Source organism: Zonotrichia leucophrys, chromosome 2, assembly GCF_028769735.1.
Source record: "Zonotrichia leucophrys gambelii isolate GWCS_2022_RI chromosome 2, RI_Zleu_2.0, whole genome shotgun sequence".
Classification (NCBI taxonomy): Eukaryota; Metazoa; Chordata; class Aves; order Passeriformes; family Passerellidae; genus Zonotrichia; species Zonotrichia leucophrys.
Window position 1 is genome coordinate 83,805,996 of NC_088171.1, and position 14,901 is coordinate 83,820,896.

The 14,901-nt window shown below is 47.6% G+C and overlaps 1 protein-coding gene across 3 annotated transcripts; it reads right to left on the reverse strand.

Annotated features, from left to right (window-relative positions):
- Positions 1–9,079: 9,079 nt before the first annotated feature.
- FIGNL1 (fidgetin like 1) lies at positions 9,080–14,400 on the reverse strand. Of its 3 annotated transcripts, XM_064705568.1 has the most exons (3): positions 13,478–14,203; positions 13,101–13,211; positions 9,110–11,752 (listed from the first exon to the last, which is right to left on the reverse strand). In XM_064705568.1, exon 3 carries the CDS (start codon positions 11,742–11,744, stop codon positions 9,675–9,677), a length of 2,070 nt encoding a protein of 689 aa, XP_064561638.1. In that variant the 5' UTR covers positions 11,745–11,752; positions 13,101–13,211; positions 13,478–14,203; the 3' UTR covers positions 9,110–9,674. The 3 variants fall into 3 exon arrangements, with proteins under 3 accessions (XP_064561637.1, XP_064561638.1, XP_064561636.1); XM_064705567.1 differs by lacking the exons at positions 13,101–13,211; positions 13,478–14,203 and adding an exon at positions 14,318–14,400 and having other exon boundaries at positions 9,080–11,752; XM_064705566.1 differs by having other exon boundaries at positions 13,101–14,203.
- Between the last annotated feature and the right edge of the window lie 501 nt (positions 14,401–14,901).

A 14,901-nucleotide genomic window follows, 5' to 3' on the forward strand; every position in this document is an offset into this window, starting at 1 on the left:
GAAACTTCAGATAAGCTGTGGAAAGAGGGTGGGATTTCCAGAAAATAGGGAAGAACTTGTTACACCCTCCTTGTCTAACTTTGCAGGATCACCACAGCTTCTCTGGAGAAATAGTACATGCTGAGGGGGAAAGCGAAGAGCTTTCCTTTTGGTTCTGCTTCTCCTGTACAAACTGCTTGCCTAATTTCCTTTGCAATCAGGGAAATATTCAGCTCAAACCCCATCATTTCCACATCTGCTTTTGCTACAAAGTCTCTTGCTACTTCCATAATTTTATGCCATGAATATTGTACCAGGACCGTGGTTCTTCTCCAGGCCAGGACTGCATTAGTGCTGAGCAAGCTGAAGCCTTCAGGGCAGGGGGAAGAGGGAGAGGCTGGAGCCACTCAGCCCCACAGCACGCCCTGACAAGTCTGCTAGCGTGGGGTTAGAAAGGAAATGCCCAGGAGAAACAAATGCCAGGAGGTTTGGTGGCAGCACAGAGGTGAAAAGAAATTTACACAAGATAAAAAAAAAAAAAGAAAATCGGGGTAGTGATGTGGGGAGAGGAGTGTTAAAATACAAAAAAAGATTTCTTCAGGAAATTGCACTTCTTGCCTTCTTTAGCCTAAGCCCGTGTCAGCACCAGGAAAACACTGGGAGGAATGAAGGTTGTAAAAAACCCTGGCTTCTGCAGTGAGGGTTTTAGAACTTTTACAAAAAGTTTTGCAGCAGTGATAAGGAAAAAAAAATAATATAAATAATAGTACAGTCTCAGGAAACTACACAACAAATTTCTGGACCCCACAGAGTACCTTGGCCTGCTTTAGGCACAAAAATTAAGTGCAGGATCCAAGAGAGCAGCTCTTCACCTGTCTCACTCGCAGGACAGCGGTGCCACAGGGCCACCAGGAGACTCCTGCAGCCATCACCTCGGCAGGACCTCAGCAGCAGCTCCTTCAGAGCCGGCACAGAGCGAGGCAGAGATGTTATCACCATTTACCATTTCCTTTCCCTTCCCTCAGGCGAGAGCTCTTTAAAGCAACACTCCCTTCGAAAAAGGGAATTGCAGCAGCGCTGGGCTTTCCCCGGCCATCCATGATGCCACCCCGTGACGTTGCCTTTCCAAGGATTTGCCGAGCGCTGCTGTGTGGAAAAGCAAACGCACAGTCCCGAAATCTGTTGGCTGAACAAAAGGGATGGCTGGGACACGCTGCCTGACAGAGAGCGTGCGCTTCCTGTTGTTGGCAGAAAGCGAGACTTCACGCTGTTCCCCCTTGCTTCCTTTAAAAACAGTGCCAGGAATTGATGTAAATTGGCTTCAGAGCATCTGACCCACCAAGCAGGGAAGTGAGAAACTGTAGGACTCAGGGAGACAGGGCAATATTAGCCACCTCTATCTGAATATAAACGGGGTTTTAATATCCCTGAGCAGCCATCCTGGGTGGCATCAGTGATTTTCCCTTGAAGCGCGCTCCAGGGGCTGAGGCCTTCAGCGGCTCTGGAGAATTATTTCTCCAGAGGAATCAGCCAAGGGGCTTCTCCAGCCACAAAAGCTCTCTAAAGCGGGATGCTGGGCCCACACAGCTCAGGGGAACGCCGGCAGAGGGATCACCCCAAAAGTTCACCCCTTGCCCAGCACAAGGGGATCCAGGCTGGGGCACCAGGAGCAGGCCCGGCCCTGCTGGGTATGGGCGGTGCTGCCGTGTGACCCTGGAGCAGCAGCACAAAGGCTCTCACTGCTGGACACTCCTGAGAGAGCAGCAAGTGCCATTTACTATCCACCAGAACTCAAGTAAATTGAGACTTTTGAGTTAATCAGACTCAGTTCCTGTTACCTGTTGTAAATCTACATGTCAGTGCACTTTCGGGATCTTCAGCCTGGGAGACTCTTTGTATCTGCTCATTTATCCTGTTATTAAAATGTCAACATCAGCATCAGTTTAAATTCAATGCACTGTACCAGGATTTTCATCTCTTTTCGCAGCCCTGTTGACCTGAGACACGAAGTAAAATTAATCTTTTAGAATCCCAGCTTTGTTAAATAGGAAGTTCTGTAAGTGCCAGCCTGATTTTTGCAGCTCCCTCAAAAAAAAAATCTCAAAAATCTAAGTCCACCCTACAAAAAGAAACAATAAATACAATAATTAATAAAGGTCCAGTAACAAGCCATTGACACTGGAAGATTTTAAGTGACAAAAAGGAATTAATATTGACTACCCTTGGGCTTTCCTTAAGAAATCAGATGGACTTCTTTAGGAAAAGAACTCCATCTGGTGGCAGGCTACAAAAAAAGAGCAACTCAAACACCACAGCTGCGTTCCTCCCCCTGGGAAAGACTGCTGTTACTGGAAATGGAGAGGAGTCCCGGGGATATCTATTTCTCCATAAACTTCTAAGATTTATATAGGATAGACTGAGCAAAGCATCTTTCAGGCTTGTCCTAAATGCAGGCAGAGCTAATGTTTTTGAGCTCCCCTGGCTCCCATGCCCTGCTGCTGATAGCGCTGTGTGAGACATTCCCAGCCTGTGGAAGGTGAGGAGCAGCAGTGCCATTGCCACCTGCTGCATATGTGTCCAGGATACTGGGATTCACCCACAGGCAATAACTACATTCATTCCTCCCTAGTGATAAAAATAAGACAGCATTGCTTTTCCACTGCTCTAGGGGCAATAAAGACTCTTAAAACATGGATATTTTTTAAAGAGATTGTTCTACAGACAAAAGGTAACATTCCCTGGCATGAATTCCCCCTGCTCTGGGGTGACTAGAGGCATAAGTTGTACTACCATGACTATCTGGGGAGTTGCAGTACCATAACTATTTTTAAAAGCACATGAAAAATAGTTTTCATTAATGAAACCACAGTGGAGCAGCCCCCAGCGTGCTCAGCCTTGTCCCTTCTGAGACATTTGCAGACAGAGTGTGTGTATTTTCAGCAGATGACAGCAAAAGTTTCTGAAAATTTGATCTTCTGTTTCTCTGATGCAAAACTTCTGGTTTTGGAATGACTTCTGATATCACAATGTTTTAATTATCACATTTAATTTTTTTCAGTCAGCTCTCAGACTCACTGTCGTATGACAGTAAGGCACCGCATTAAGCAGGGTGGAACCTTTTAAATGTAGCATTAAAATCACTGAAAAAAATTAACAAAATATGTTCAGAAAATAATGAACTGGTCACAGAATTGTCACTACAAGATTATTCTTTCACTCCAGTTGTAGCTATGCCAGCCCAGAGGTTCTGTGACCTTCCTGAAAATGGTCTTCTTTTTCTCCTTTGTTCCATCACCACTAGATGTATGTTTTTATATGACATTAAGCCATTGACAGATATTGAAAAATACATCATCAATGACAAAACAGCCTGAAAGTACACATTAATTTGTGTCTTTACATGTAATCAATCTCCCCACCCACAGTACTTTTCCATTTTCTCTGTTAATTGTTTGAAGAGAAGCCGGCATCAGAATAGCTTGCAGACACCAGCTTCCAGAGTCCGTGCCCTCTCTGGAAAACAATTCTCCATCACTTAAGGAAAATCAGGAGTTTCTATAATGCTATGTAAATGACTATACCCTTCACTATACCAGATCTATATCCATTCTGTGGTGCAAATAATTGGTGTGCACAAAATACAATATATCAAGTGAATTCAAGCTCCTGTGTCAATATTTATTCCCTTTCTTTTTTCTTTCTATACTTGGTTAAAAAACAATCCAAAGGTCAAATAAATTTTCCTTCTTCAGAATATTGAACTAAGTATGTGAGCAGGAGTCATTTCACAACAACTCGTGTAAGAAATCTCACCGGTTACATCAGACCAGCAGGGAGAATCAGTCACTAGTTGCAAGTGACACAAAAGAAAATTACTCATTTGGGAAAGGAGAAAACTGACTTGTAGCTCTTCACCACCACTGAGGAGTATTTGGGACTGGAGATATTTATTAATCAAAATGATCCTGCACAACAGGTTTGGGTGGAACTGCCCCAGCTGGCAGAGACACACTTGCCTCTGGCTGTAGGCAAAAAGTTATAAAGAGACAGTTTTACTAACACCAGTAATCGAAAGCCATAAAAAACACTCCAAATTTAAAAGCAGAAACCTAGGCAATTTAATCTTATTACATTTTAACCCATAGGACAGAACTCAAACCTGCAAGAATTTGGTAGGAATTTTCCAAGCCACTTTCCAGAACTTTGTGATCTACTTCTGAAAAGAAAAAAGGCAGATTTTTTTCCCCCCCTGTGGACACATAATCATTCCAGATAATCTTCCAGAGCAATGCATTAGCAGGCTGGCCATCATTTAATTGTTGGTGCTCAGGTGTTTCCATTTTACAAAGCTCAGAGAGAATTTCAGGTCACAGCTTGCCAGTTCCAAAACCAGGCAAACTAATCTGAAACTGGAATTTTCTCTCAGCATGGTTTAGGGAAAGCCTGAGCTCCTGGGAGCTTTTCTCCCGTGGTTTTGGTGGAAAGCCTGAAGCAGCCTGGCTGTGTTTGATCGTGCTGCCATGGCCAAAGGAGGATTGATAAGATCCCAGGCATGACAGCATGCAGGATTCCACCCTGCCCCTGACCACTGCAAAGCAGCCCAGCTCAAACAGAGGGGCTCCCTTGGGCTCAGGGTGCTGTTTGGGAACCCGAGGGAGCACCGCAGCTGCTCCAGAGCTCCTGGTTGTGGTGCTTTGCCCGAGTCACACGCTCAGCAGCCTGCTCCCTGCTTGAGCTCAGACAGCCGGAGGTTCCCCTTTTCTGTTCCCCCCTTCCCTGCCCAGCCAACGACTCCAGCCATGCCTGGGTGAAGAAAGGGCAGCTGTTCCCCTTTTCCCCAGTTACCTGCAGTGAGGAAGCACTGCATCATGTCTCCCCAGCCAGAAAGCAGATCTTTTGTCTTTACAGCATTCTTGCATTCATTCACTTTCCTTGACCCTCAGCTTCTGGAAAAGAACAATATTGCCTTTTGCTTACTGCTCCATCTTTGCCACAAGAAAACGACTTCATATTCCTTTAGAACAGGTTATGTGCCTTGGTAATATGGGAATATGGACACAGGACACACCTTCTCTGAGTCTTTATTGTGATATTTTCTGAAGATGGAAATTAACACATTTTTGTAACACCTCTGCCCAGCTAGCTGTAAAGCCATAATCAAAGTGCATTAAGAGCCAAACAACAAGGCATGCCCGAGATTCCACTTGGGTCTTTCCTGCAGCTGTGCTGATGGATTCACTGGTGACTATTAGTGATGGAACAGGGAGGCTCCTCTGCATAACTTTGCTGTTGAAACCAACCTGGGCAAGAGGGGAAAACACAGCAACTTCAGAACAGCTTTGCTGAACATGAACAATACAGTGAAAAGTTCATCTACAACCCTGCACCCATGGTCAGTCCCACTCTGCTCCAGTTTCATCCCTTATCACTGACGAGCACTGGCATCTGGGGTATCAGCACTGAGGAGAGATGAGCACACAGAAGTGATCAGAAGTTTAACCAACAGGAAATGATTAAAAGGAGTGGAAGAGTGATTTTATTTAGTACAGGTGCTATTGTAGTGCCAAATGATGACATCCCAACTGTTTCAGGTACCTGCCACAAAGGGGATGATTAAACCTTTCCCTGTGTCTGTGATGTGAGAAATACAGACAGGATAAGGCACAGGACACTTGCATCACAGTAACAGAGATGAGACATTAGGGAAGAATTTTGCTCACCTTCAACCTTGCTGAAGAAGAATCCAGGCAGGAAAGCCACTTTATTAATGGCTAACACTAAACATTTACCACTCTGTGTTCCCATCCCAGCACCTACTGAATGTGTCAAGTCCTGACTGTGATCATATCACTGGCATGGGAATGAAGTCCAAAAAGAGACCAAGGTTTTTACAAGTACTGAATGTTTTTAAAGAACAAACCAGGCAAAACATGCACCAGGAATCACAAAAATTAATTCACATTACACAAAGTGGGGAATTTGAAGTTTCCTCATAGTCCTTTCCAGACCCATAACTCTGTGATAATGCTATTTTGGCTTCACAGCTATGACCCAAGGTTATATGAAACTTCTCAACTAATGGGACAAAAAAAAAAAAAGTACCAGAAACCTATTAGTACTACAGCTTCTTTTATCCACAGCATCTTACGACTGATACAGAATGGTAACAAAGCATTAAAAAGCAAGGCTAAGAAATGTGGACATTGGGAATATGGTGTCTTTGCTATCCCACTTTTACAGGAACTGTTCTGTGCTGGGTGCAGGTGTGAAGGTGTCAGTAGGGGAGGGCTGAGGGGAGGCCTCCTTGGCTGCTTCCAGCAGCCCCATGGAGCAGGAGCCTGCCCTGCAGCCCAGGGGACAGCCCACGCTGCTTTGTTGGGTGGGCTGTTTTCCAATGTCACCTTGGCTTGTGAGCAGTTCCAGGATTTCTGTTAGAAGGAAATTGCCTTATTTCAAAAGGACAATCTTAGTGATGCCCTTAAGAGGCCAGTCTGGTTTCCATCCACTCGTCATTAGCAGGTGATGATCATTTCTGCCTCATCAGCTTTTTCCCCTACATGTGTTGGCACAGCTTTCTGCAAATGAAAATCCCCCAGGGGACTTCATGCAGCTCTGAGACAATTTAGCTAACTCAAATCCAAGATGCACTGAGGGTCTGAATTGCCTTGTTTATTAATAAGACCTGACTTTTCCAGGACTGCAATTATTTGCCTTAAAAAGAAACTGAGAGATTGTGCACCCAACGTTGCTGAACCACAAATCCAGAGTTGTGCATTTCTTCTTCCAAAGATCAGCCAGCCAAAAAGAATAAATAATGAAGTACATAGGTTTCTGCATACACTAAACAGATCCATTAAAGTGGATTTATCTGCACCATTTCCCTTAAATTACAATCATGCCCTATTTCTGTGCAATTTTCTGTATTTTGTGAAATTATGTTCCTGGCAGTCGAATTGCTGTGTGGTGGCACTGTTACAGAGGGTTATGAAACTCACCTTGGGCTGAAACTACAATTCCTGCTGGCCCTGAGCTCTGCAGCAAAGCCCAAAGAATGCCACATGGCTGAAGACATGGTTGTGTCACCTGCGTCATTACTAAAACACAAAAAACTTTACCTAATATTCCCTTTCACTATTTCTATGTGTTTCAAAAAAAAAACCACCAAAAAAAACCAACGGCATGTTCATGTAATTCTTGTAATGAATAATCTAAAGAGTAGGAGGAAGAACAACAGCCTTGTCTGGTTCTACCTTTTATCTCGTTGACAATTTTCACTTTGCAGGAGACAAACACAGGGGCACAGAACTATGTCCAAGTCCTTGTCACCTCAGGAGGAGCTTTATTCTCTGTCACTATGAGGATTCTCACTGGTCCCTCCTTGTGGAGCACTTCCATGAAAATGTGAAAATTCAGATGCAGAGATGACCACCGAATGCTCACATGGCACACCAGAATAATTCCCAGCATAAATAAGGCAATTATTTAATCATAAATAAGGCATTTATTAACCCTTGAGCAACCTTAATTTGACTAAAAAATAAAAATTCTCTGGTGTTTCACTCACTTGCCTGAACAACGAATTTAGAGAAATGTTTGGAGAAAGCAAACATCTTACCTAGTATGTGTTTTTATAGCTCTCCAAAATGGAACTTGCAAAAACAGACTTAATCTCATAATCTTTACCCAAGTGGCACAAAAGTCGATTGGTTTGAACTACATCACACATTTATTCTTTCAGAGTAATCTAATTATTCTATTTTCACTATCTCAAAAATGAAGGTAAATTCCCATACCTGAATTTTTACAACTCTGCAAAACAATTTCTGATATATATTAGACTTTACTAAAAACATAAGCTATGAATAAAACTGACTAATTTGTTTAAATCAGGATGAGCTCTAAGAAATTCTAAGCCTTCCAAATTATTCTGAATTCAAGGCTCACTGTAATCTCCTATGCCCTGTAGTTTCCAAATGTCTTTAAAAAATGCCAGTTAAACAGCATTCATCCAGTTTCAGAGAAATCTGAGGAAGAGCAGCTTTTAAGCTCTGCATTTTCCCCAATAGGAGGAAAAGTTCTTTAGAGAAACTGAAAATGAAGCACAGACAGCAGAGCTGCCAGCTCTGCCACACTGACAAAGGAATCCAAAGGAAAGATTTCCATTTATTTTCCTTTCAGGGGCAGCTGTGCTCAGCCAGTGGGCAGGGACAGGTTATGTGAATAAAAGGCTGTGCATTCTTTCATGCCTTAGGTAAGAATGCCAAATGCAAGCTAGCCAAGAATTTTACCATTGATGCATGAGGACTTTTTAAGGAGCAGTGGAACCCAGGAGGTGCTGGGACATGGGATTTCTCCTTGCTGACCACTAGGGCCCAGCACTCTTGGAGTGAGGCATCTTCCATCCGAATTTGATGGATCCAGCTGCTGCTGCTTCTGCCTGGGGGTCCAGCCAGGAGCGAGGTGAGCCCCCATCCAAACCAGGGGGTACAAAACCACACACACAGAGACAAGGACAGAGAGTGGGCATGTCCTTCCCAGCACACACACACACACACACAGAGACAAGGACAGAGTGGGCATGTCCTTCCCAGCACACTCACACACACACACACACAAGGATAGAGAGTGGGCATGTCCTTCCCAGCACACACACACAAATGCACTCCCACAAACACACCCACAGCCCCACCCTGTCCCTCAGCTCCAGCCCCAAGCACCGAGGTCACCAGTGTGTGACACAAGGCCCACTCTCTCCAGTTTCACCAGGACACCTCACTCACAGAGCCTTCAGACACTGCCACAGGATTTAACTTTATCAAATACCCATGCCCAGACCCTGAGCCCCCTGATCCTGCCTCTGGGGGGCTCTTTCCAAATCCTGCTCTTCCTCCTTACCAGCTTGTCCAGCCCTTAGCTTGGCAGGGAGTTTTGGATGCCTACAGCACCTGGTTGCCCACACTGGCTACCCCACAGCTGGGCCAGATCCTAAAGCCCCTGTGACCCACGGCCTCTTCTCCACCTGCAGGTGTCCAGACCTTCCAATAAAACACACCCACACATGCTGATGCAGCACAGAAAGTAAAGTCAAGCAGAAAATCATCAAAAAAAAGTTTTTAATGAGAAGCTGGGATTGACTGCAGTGATAAGCCTTGGCTGTCAGACAAGAGCAACTCTCAAGAGACCTCCCTCTTTTGTCCTCCCTTCCATTTTTCCATGTAAGTCTACAACCATCTCCATCGTCTCCTCCCAAACAAAGCATCTCTAACTATTCTTCCCTATCCAGTTTTGCCATGCTCCTACCCAAAATGAGCATTTCTGCTATTACTTGAATCCCTTACTGACACAGCATGGTGGACCTTGACATTTCCCCAATATTCCTTCCAATTGTTTTTGAGGTTTGATAACCTTCTCCTTAAACATCAGTGAAATTTGTTTCCATCTCTCCCAGCAATCTGTAAACACTGTCAGCCCCTCCAGGCCACTGCTGTTCAGCAATTTCTCGTATCATGAGCTGCAGTTCCTCGTGGACTTTTCAGCTGGCAAAGCCTCAGCCAGAGCCTGGACATGTATAACATGAGGAGGTTTAATTCCAGGACAGAAGCAAACCCAAGTGCAGATGCACTGAATTGCCACAGGTTTGATAGGTGGCAGTGCTGCAATCCTACCCTGCTCCAGCGGAACAGCTGTGGTGCAGCTCATCTGCCGCAGCCAAAGGTCTGGTTCCAGGTTTCATAGAGCTCCAGGTCCTTGGGGGACACGCTGGGCCGCACCGTCCTCAGGGCGCTCTCAAAGTCCAGGAAGGAGATGGGCCGCACCTGCTCCGGCGTGATGGTGGCAATGTCCATGGACTGCAGGCTGCGGATGGGGCCCAGGGAAGCCTCCCGACAGAGCTGGGTCATGTCTGCCCCAGAAAACCCATCGGTCTTCTGGACTATGAGCTTGATTTCCTCCTCATTCAGAGAGCAGTGCTCCCGTGCCATCAGCCGGGTGACAATCTGCTTCCTGGCGGAGCCTTCGGGCAGAGGGATGTACAGCCTCTTCACCAGTCGCCTCCGGGCCGCCTCATCGATTTCCTGGGGCCGATTTGTGGCTCCAACCACCAGGATCCGATCTTCAGAGGAGGTTGTTGCCCCATCCAACTGCACCAGAAATTCGGTTTTTATTCTCCTGGAGGACTCGTGCTCGCCCTCTCCGCGCTGGGACAGCAGGGAGTCGATCTCGTCGATGAAGATGACGGCGGGCTGCTGGCAGCGCGCCACGGCAAACAGCGCGCGCACCATCTTCTCCCCCTCACCCACCCACTTGGACGTCAGGGAGGAGGCGCTGATGCTGAAAAAAGTTGCTCCAGACTGGCATGCGATGCACTTGCCTATGAGGGTCTTGCCAGTGCCAGGGGGGCCAAAGAGCAGGATTCCTTTGGGAGGACCACGCAAGCCGGTGAAGATGTCCGGCCTCAGCATGGGCCACACCACAATTTCCTTGATGGTGGCTTTGGCAAACTCCACTCCAGCAATGTCGTCCCAGCCGACCGGAGGCCCGTGGTCCATGATCTCGTGCATGATGAGTTCAACCATTTTTGGTTCTATGTTTTTCAGCCGTTCATCCACAGGTAGCAATGGGTCTGTTGATTCTCCTACATGAGGCTTACACTGTGCTCCTCCATTCTCACTTCCATCTTGCTTAGGAACTGGAGGCACAAACTTGCTGAAGGGACCCCGAGACCTGCCTGCACCCAGGGATTTTTTTACTCCTCCATATGATGAGACCGGTGCACGCTGGTTTTGAGATTTCTTTTGCTGATCCATCCACAGCTGTTCCTTTGCAGTTTTAAACCCAGGAGCACTGCTCTCTTCATTTCTGTTTCTCTGCCCTGAAAAACCATTAGTTTCTGTAGAAATGGAAGCCTGACACAGAGCAAGGCTAGGAACAGCTGTGCTACCTTCATCAACCAGACCATAGAAGGCTTTTCTTTTCCCAGAATTTGCAGACCAGGCAGGTACAGCTGACTGGTTGAAAAGAGACGAATTTTGTCCATCATAACAGTTACCTGGCATTTTAGGAGAACTACTATTAGTGGCTTCTTTACTTCCAAAGAGCGGAGTGGCCTGGAAACCTGGAAGAACCTGTTTGTTTGAGGAGGCTGAAGCAGCAGGAAGCGTATCTGAAGTTCTGGTCACAGGAGGCACACTGCTTTGCAGGGACTTGGAAGACGAGGGATGCCCAAGGAGATCTGGTCCCTGACTGGCACATTTTGCTGAGGCAGCAGTGAGCTCAGCCTCCCCGGCACTGCCGAAGCCATGGAGTCTGGGAAGAGCTGGAGCAGCGGGGGCGCTGACCCCTTTATCAGCTCGCGCACGGGCATCTGTCGGTGCCATCTGAGAGCTCTGGAAACTTTTGCCAGCCCGCATCCTCTCTCGCACACACTTCAATTCAAACACGTTCTCTGTTGTCAAGGCAGATTGCCACTTGTCACTGTCACTTTGCTGACACTTTGCCAGAGTCAGGATGTTTTCCGCGTAGTTGTTCAAGCCAGTCTCCGCGTTGCCAGAGTCGACAATGGCGGAGTATTTCTCTGCGTACCTCCTGAACAGGCTGGCAGCACAGGCCTGGGAGATCTCGGAGCTTGCCCATGCATACTGAATGCGCAGCACCTTGGCACGGTACCCGTCTGCCTTCTGCCCCGGGGTGCAGGTGCCAGAGGTGACAGCAAAGGAACTTTCCTGCCACTCACTCAGGTGCGCCGCGCTGGCCCTGGGGGCCTCCATGGCTGACACTGGAACAGACAGAAAATTTCTGCACTCACAAAATGCCATTTCACACCAGCTGCTTCCCCCCTTGCCTAAACACTCACACAGGAAAACCTACATTATTTTAACTGTGAGAAACAGAGCGGGAGGTCTTGCAAGCTACTTAGCCAGTCTGGGCACTTTAATCTTTTCAAAAAGCAACCAGCTTTGTGGTGCAAAGGCATTTAGACTGGGGTTCTCTTTTCTTCCTTGTCCAAAGAAAAGAAAAAAGTGGAGGAAAAAGAAAAAAGAGAGAGTTTGCTTCTAACCAGAGGTCTCCTGGGGAGGTAAGTAGGCTGCAAAGAATGGTAACAGATGGCCAAGCAAAAACTGGCCTTGTTAAATGAAATCACCAGTGCTTTCATTCTTACTTGACAGAATATGGCACAGCGCAGCAGAGGACAGAGGATACTCCGCTGTCACAATGATTTCATTTATTACAGTGATGGTAATAAAAATGAAACAATTAAGCTACTAAGTAAAATTGTGTGCAGTGTCTCTGAGGGGAGATAAAAATGGAATGAATAATCCTGAATGAAGCAAAGACTTCATATTAAGAAAATATTAACAGATTACTAGAAAATGTTCAAAACTATTTCTTATATTTAGAAGGGCACTAAAATATCCTCATTTTAAACTTTAGAGGAGAAAAGCTCTTGCATGTTTAAAACAATCCTTGTTTCTCAGCTTCAGAAAGCAGAATTTAAACTCCTTTAGTGTAGGGCTTTTTTTAAGAAATAGGGAAGATGACATTTGGCCCAGGAGGAGTATTTCATTTGACTTGAAATTATTTGCTCCCATTCATGATGTACTTTCTTTCCCTGCAAAGTACCATGTCCATATATCCTGCACCCTTTCCAACAGAGGGTGAGTCAAGCTGCAGCCCTCTGGATCAGCTACAGACTGCATAGGAGTGCAGAGGAAGGTACAGGTACAGCCTTGCCATGTTCATGCAAGGCTGGGGACACAGAACTGAAGGAATCCAGGCTATGTGGGGGTGTCCTCCCTAATTATTTGCAAAAAATGCCATTAGACAACAGAGAGCACATTATGTTTATTGCCCAAATGCTTATATGGTTACACACACAATATATAATGAGAATGTAAGTCATTTGGGTTTGAATAATTTTTTTCCTACAGCCCAAATTTGTAGAGCTGTTTAGAAAAGTCAAAATACATTTTACCTGCAAATCTGGCACCTCTACAAGCAAATCCAATTAAAACTAACAAACAAAACAAAACCACTTAAGTAAGACTTTCTCTCTGAAAAGTTACTGCCAACTTTTGCACCAGGAGAAGTGTAACGTGCACTTAGAAAATCTGATACTAACTCACATCATCATCATCCGTCTATAGCTGAGTGACAGATGAACAGGGGATGAAAGGCTGCAGCCTTTTACTTCTTTTCTCTAAACAGCTTTCACTGTGCACATAATTTTTTTGCAACTGTTGAATCAAAAATATTTTAAGTGATATAAAAGCATAAATTCAGGAAAAGTTTAATAGCAGTATTTGCCCCCATGAAATACTTCCATAATTCAGAGCACAAAATCTCAAGTTCACCACCACTTTCTTAAGGATTGAGTGGTCACCTTCATAACACTGAGGGAAGGGAATAACAAGTGAACAGTGGTAACCAGGTTGAAATTCCAGTTTGATTATTCTCCGAATCACAGAATGGGGAAGGTTGGAAGAGATCACAGTGGTCAAACCTCCATGCTCAAGCAGGGTCTTCCCAGCACACATGGCACAGGATTGTGTCCAGCCAGTTCCTGACTATTTCCAGTGAGGGAGACTCCAGAGCCTCTCTGGGCAACCTGTTCCACTGTGCTCATTCCCACAGTAAAGAAGTTCTTCCCCATATCCAGGTGGAACTTCCTATGCCTCAGTTTCTGCCCATTGCCTCTTGTCCTATTGCTCGGCACCCCCAGGAAAAGCCTGGATGCGCCCTCTGGAAACCCAGCCTTTAGTTACTTATATACATAGTACACAGCGTCTGGCATCATTCTCTCCCCTTGGTCTAACCCATATTAGTTGTCCTCACAGCCTCACAACTTCTCTCCAAGAGAGCCACACGCACACACGCTCAGCCAGGACGGGGATATCGTGCTCCGTGTGCCCGCCTGTAGCCGGGGGTGTATCCAAGCACGGCCGCCCACGGATCTGGCACTGGGCTGCGCGCTCGCCTCAGCGCGGAGGGGCGGGAGCTGCCGCCGCCGCCGCCACAGGAGCACGCCCACACGGGGCCCGGGGAAACACGGCCAGGTACGCGAGCACATCCCCCGCCCTTCAGTGCCCTCAGGCCGGGAATCCCGCCGGGAAGCTGCCCGGCCATGGCTGAGCCCTCGCCGCCCTGCCCAGCCGGCGGCCACTGCCCCTCAGCTCAGGAGCCCTGGCCGGCGCGGCGGCAAGAAGTGCCCCCTCACGGCACGGGAAGCGGAGGCCATAGCCGCGAGAGGGTCCCGCCACTCGCTCCTCTCCCTTCCCTTCCCTGCTCCCTTCCCGTGTCCCCCCTCAGTCCCGGCCCCGCCGCTCCCGCTCCCCGCACCCACCGGCCACCGCCACCGCCGCCAACCGCGCGCGCGCGCTCGCTCCGCGCCCGGCCCGCCCCGCCCAGCCCGCCAATCGGGTAACAGCGCGCCGGGAGACGCAACCAATCAGAGGTCGGGAGGTCGGGCCTAGTGGGAGAAGGGCGGGTTTTCTGCGCTGACGTCACCCAGAGCACTGGGAGGGACGGCGCGCGGCTGGGCGAACGTTTCCTATTGGCTGTGCTAGAGGCGCTCGCCGGCCAATGGGCGCGGGGTCCGTGCCTTGGAAGGCGGGGCTGGACCCGTGCCCGGAGCAGCGCGTGAGGGGCGCGCGCCTGCTCTGAGGGGCGGGCGGGACCCTTCGCGTGTTCCCTCCTGGATCCCTCCCGGATCCTTCCCGTCCCCTCCGCGTGGTCCATCCCGTGTCCCCTCTGTGTGCTCCCTCCACGTGTTCCTTCCCTGATCCCTCCCGGCTCCTTCCCCGTGTTCCTTCCCGGCTCCGTCCCGCATCTCCCGCTGAAGCCCCTGCGGGTGGCCCCGGCCGCTCCCCCGGTGCCGGTGTCTGGGCTCCCGCGCCTTGCCAGCCCTGCTCACATCCTTCTGAAAAT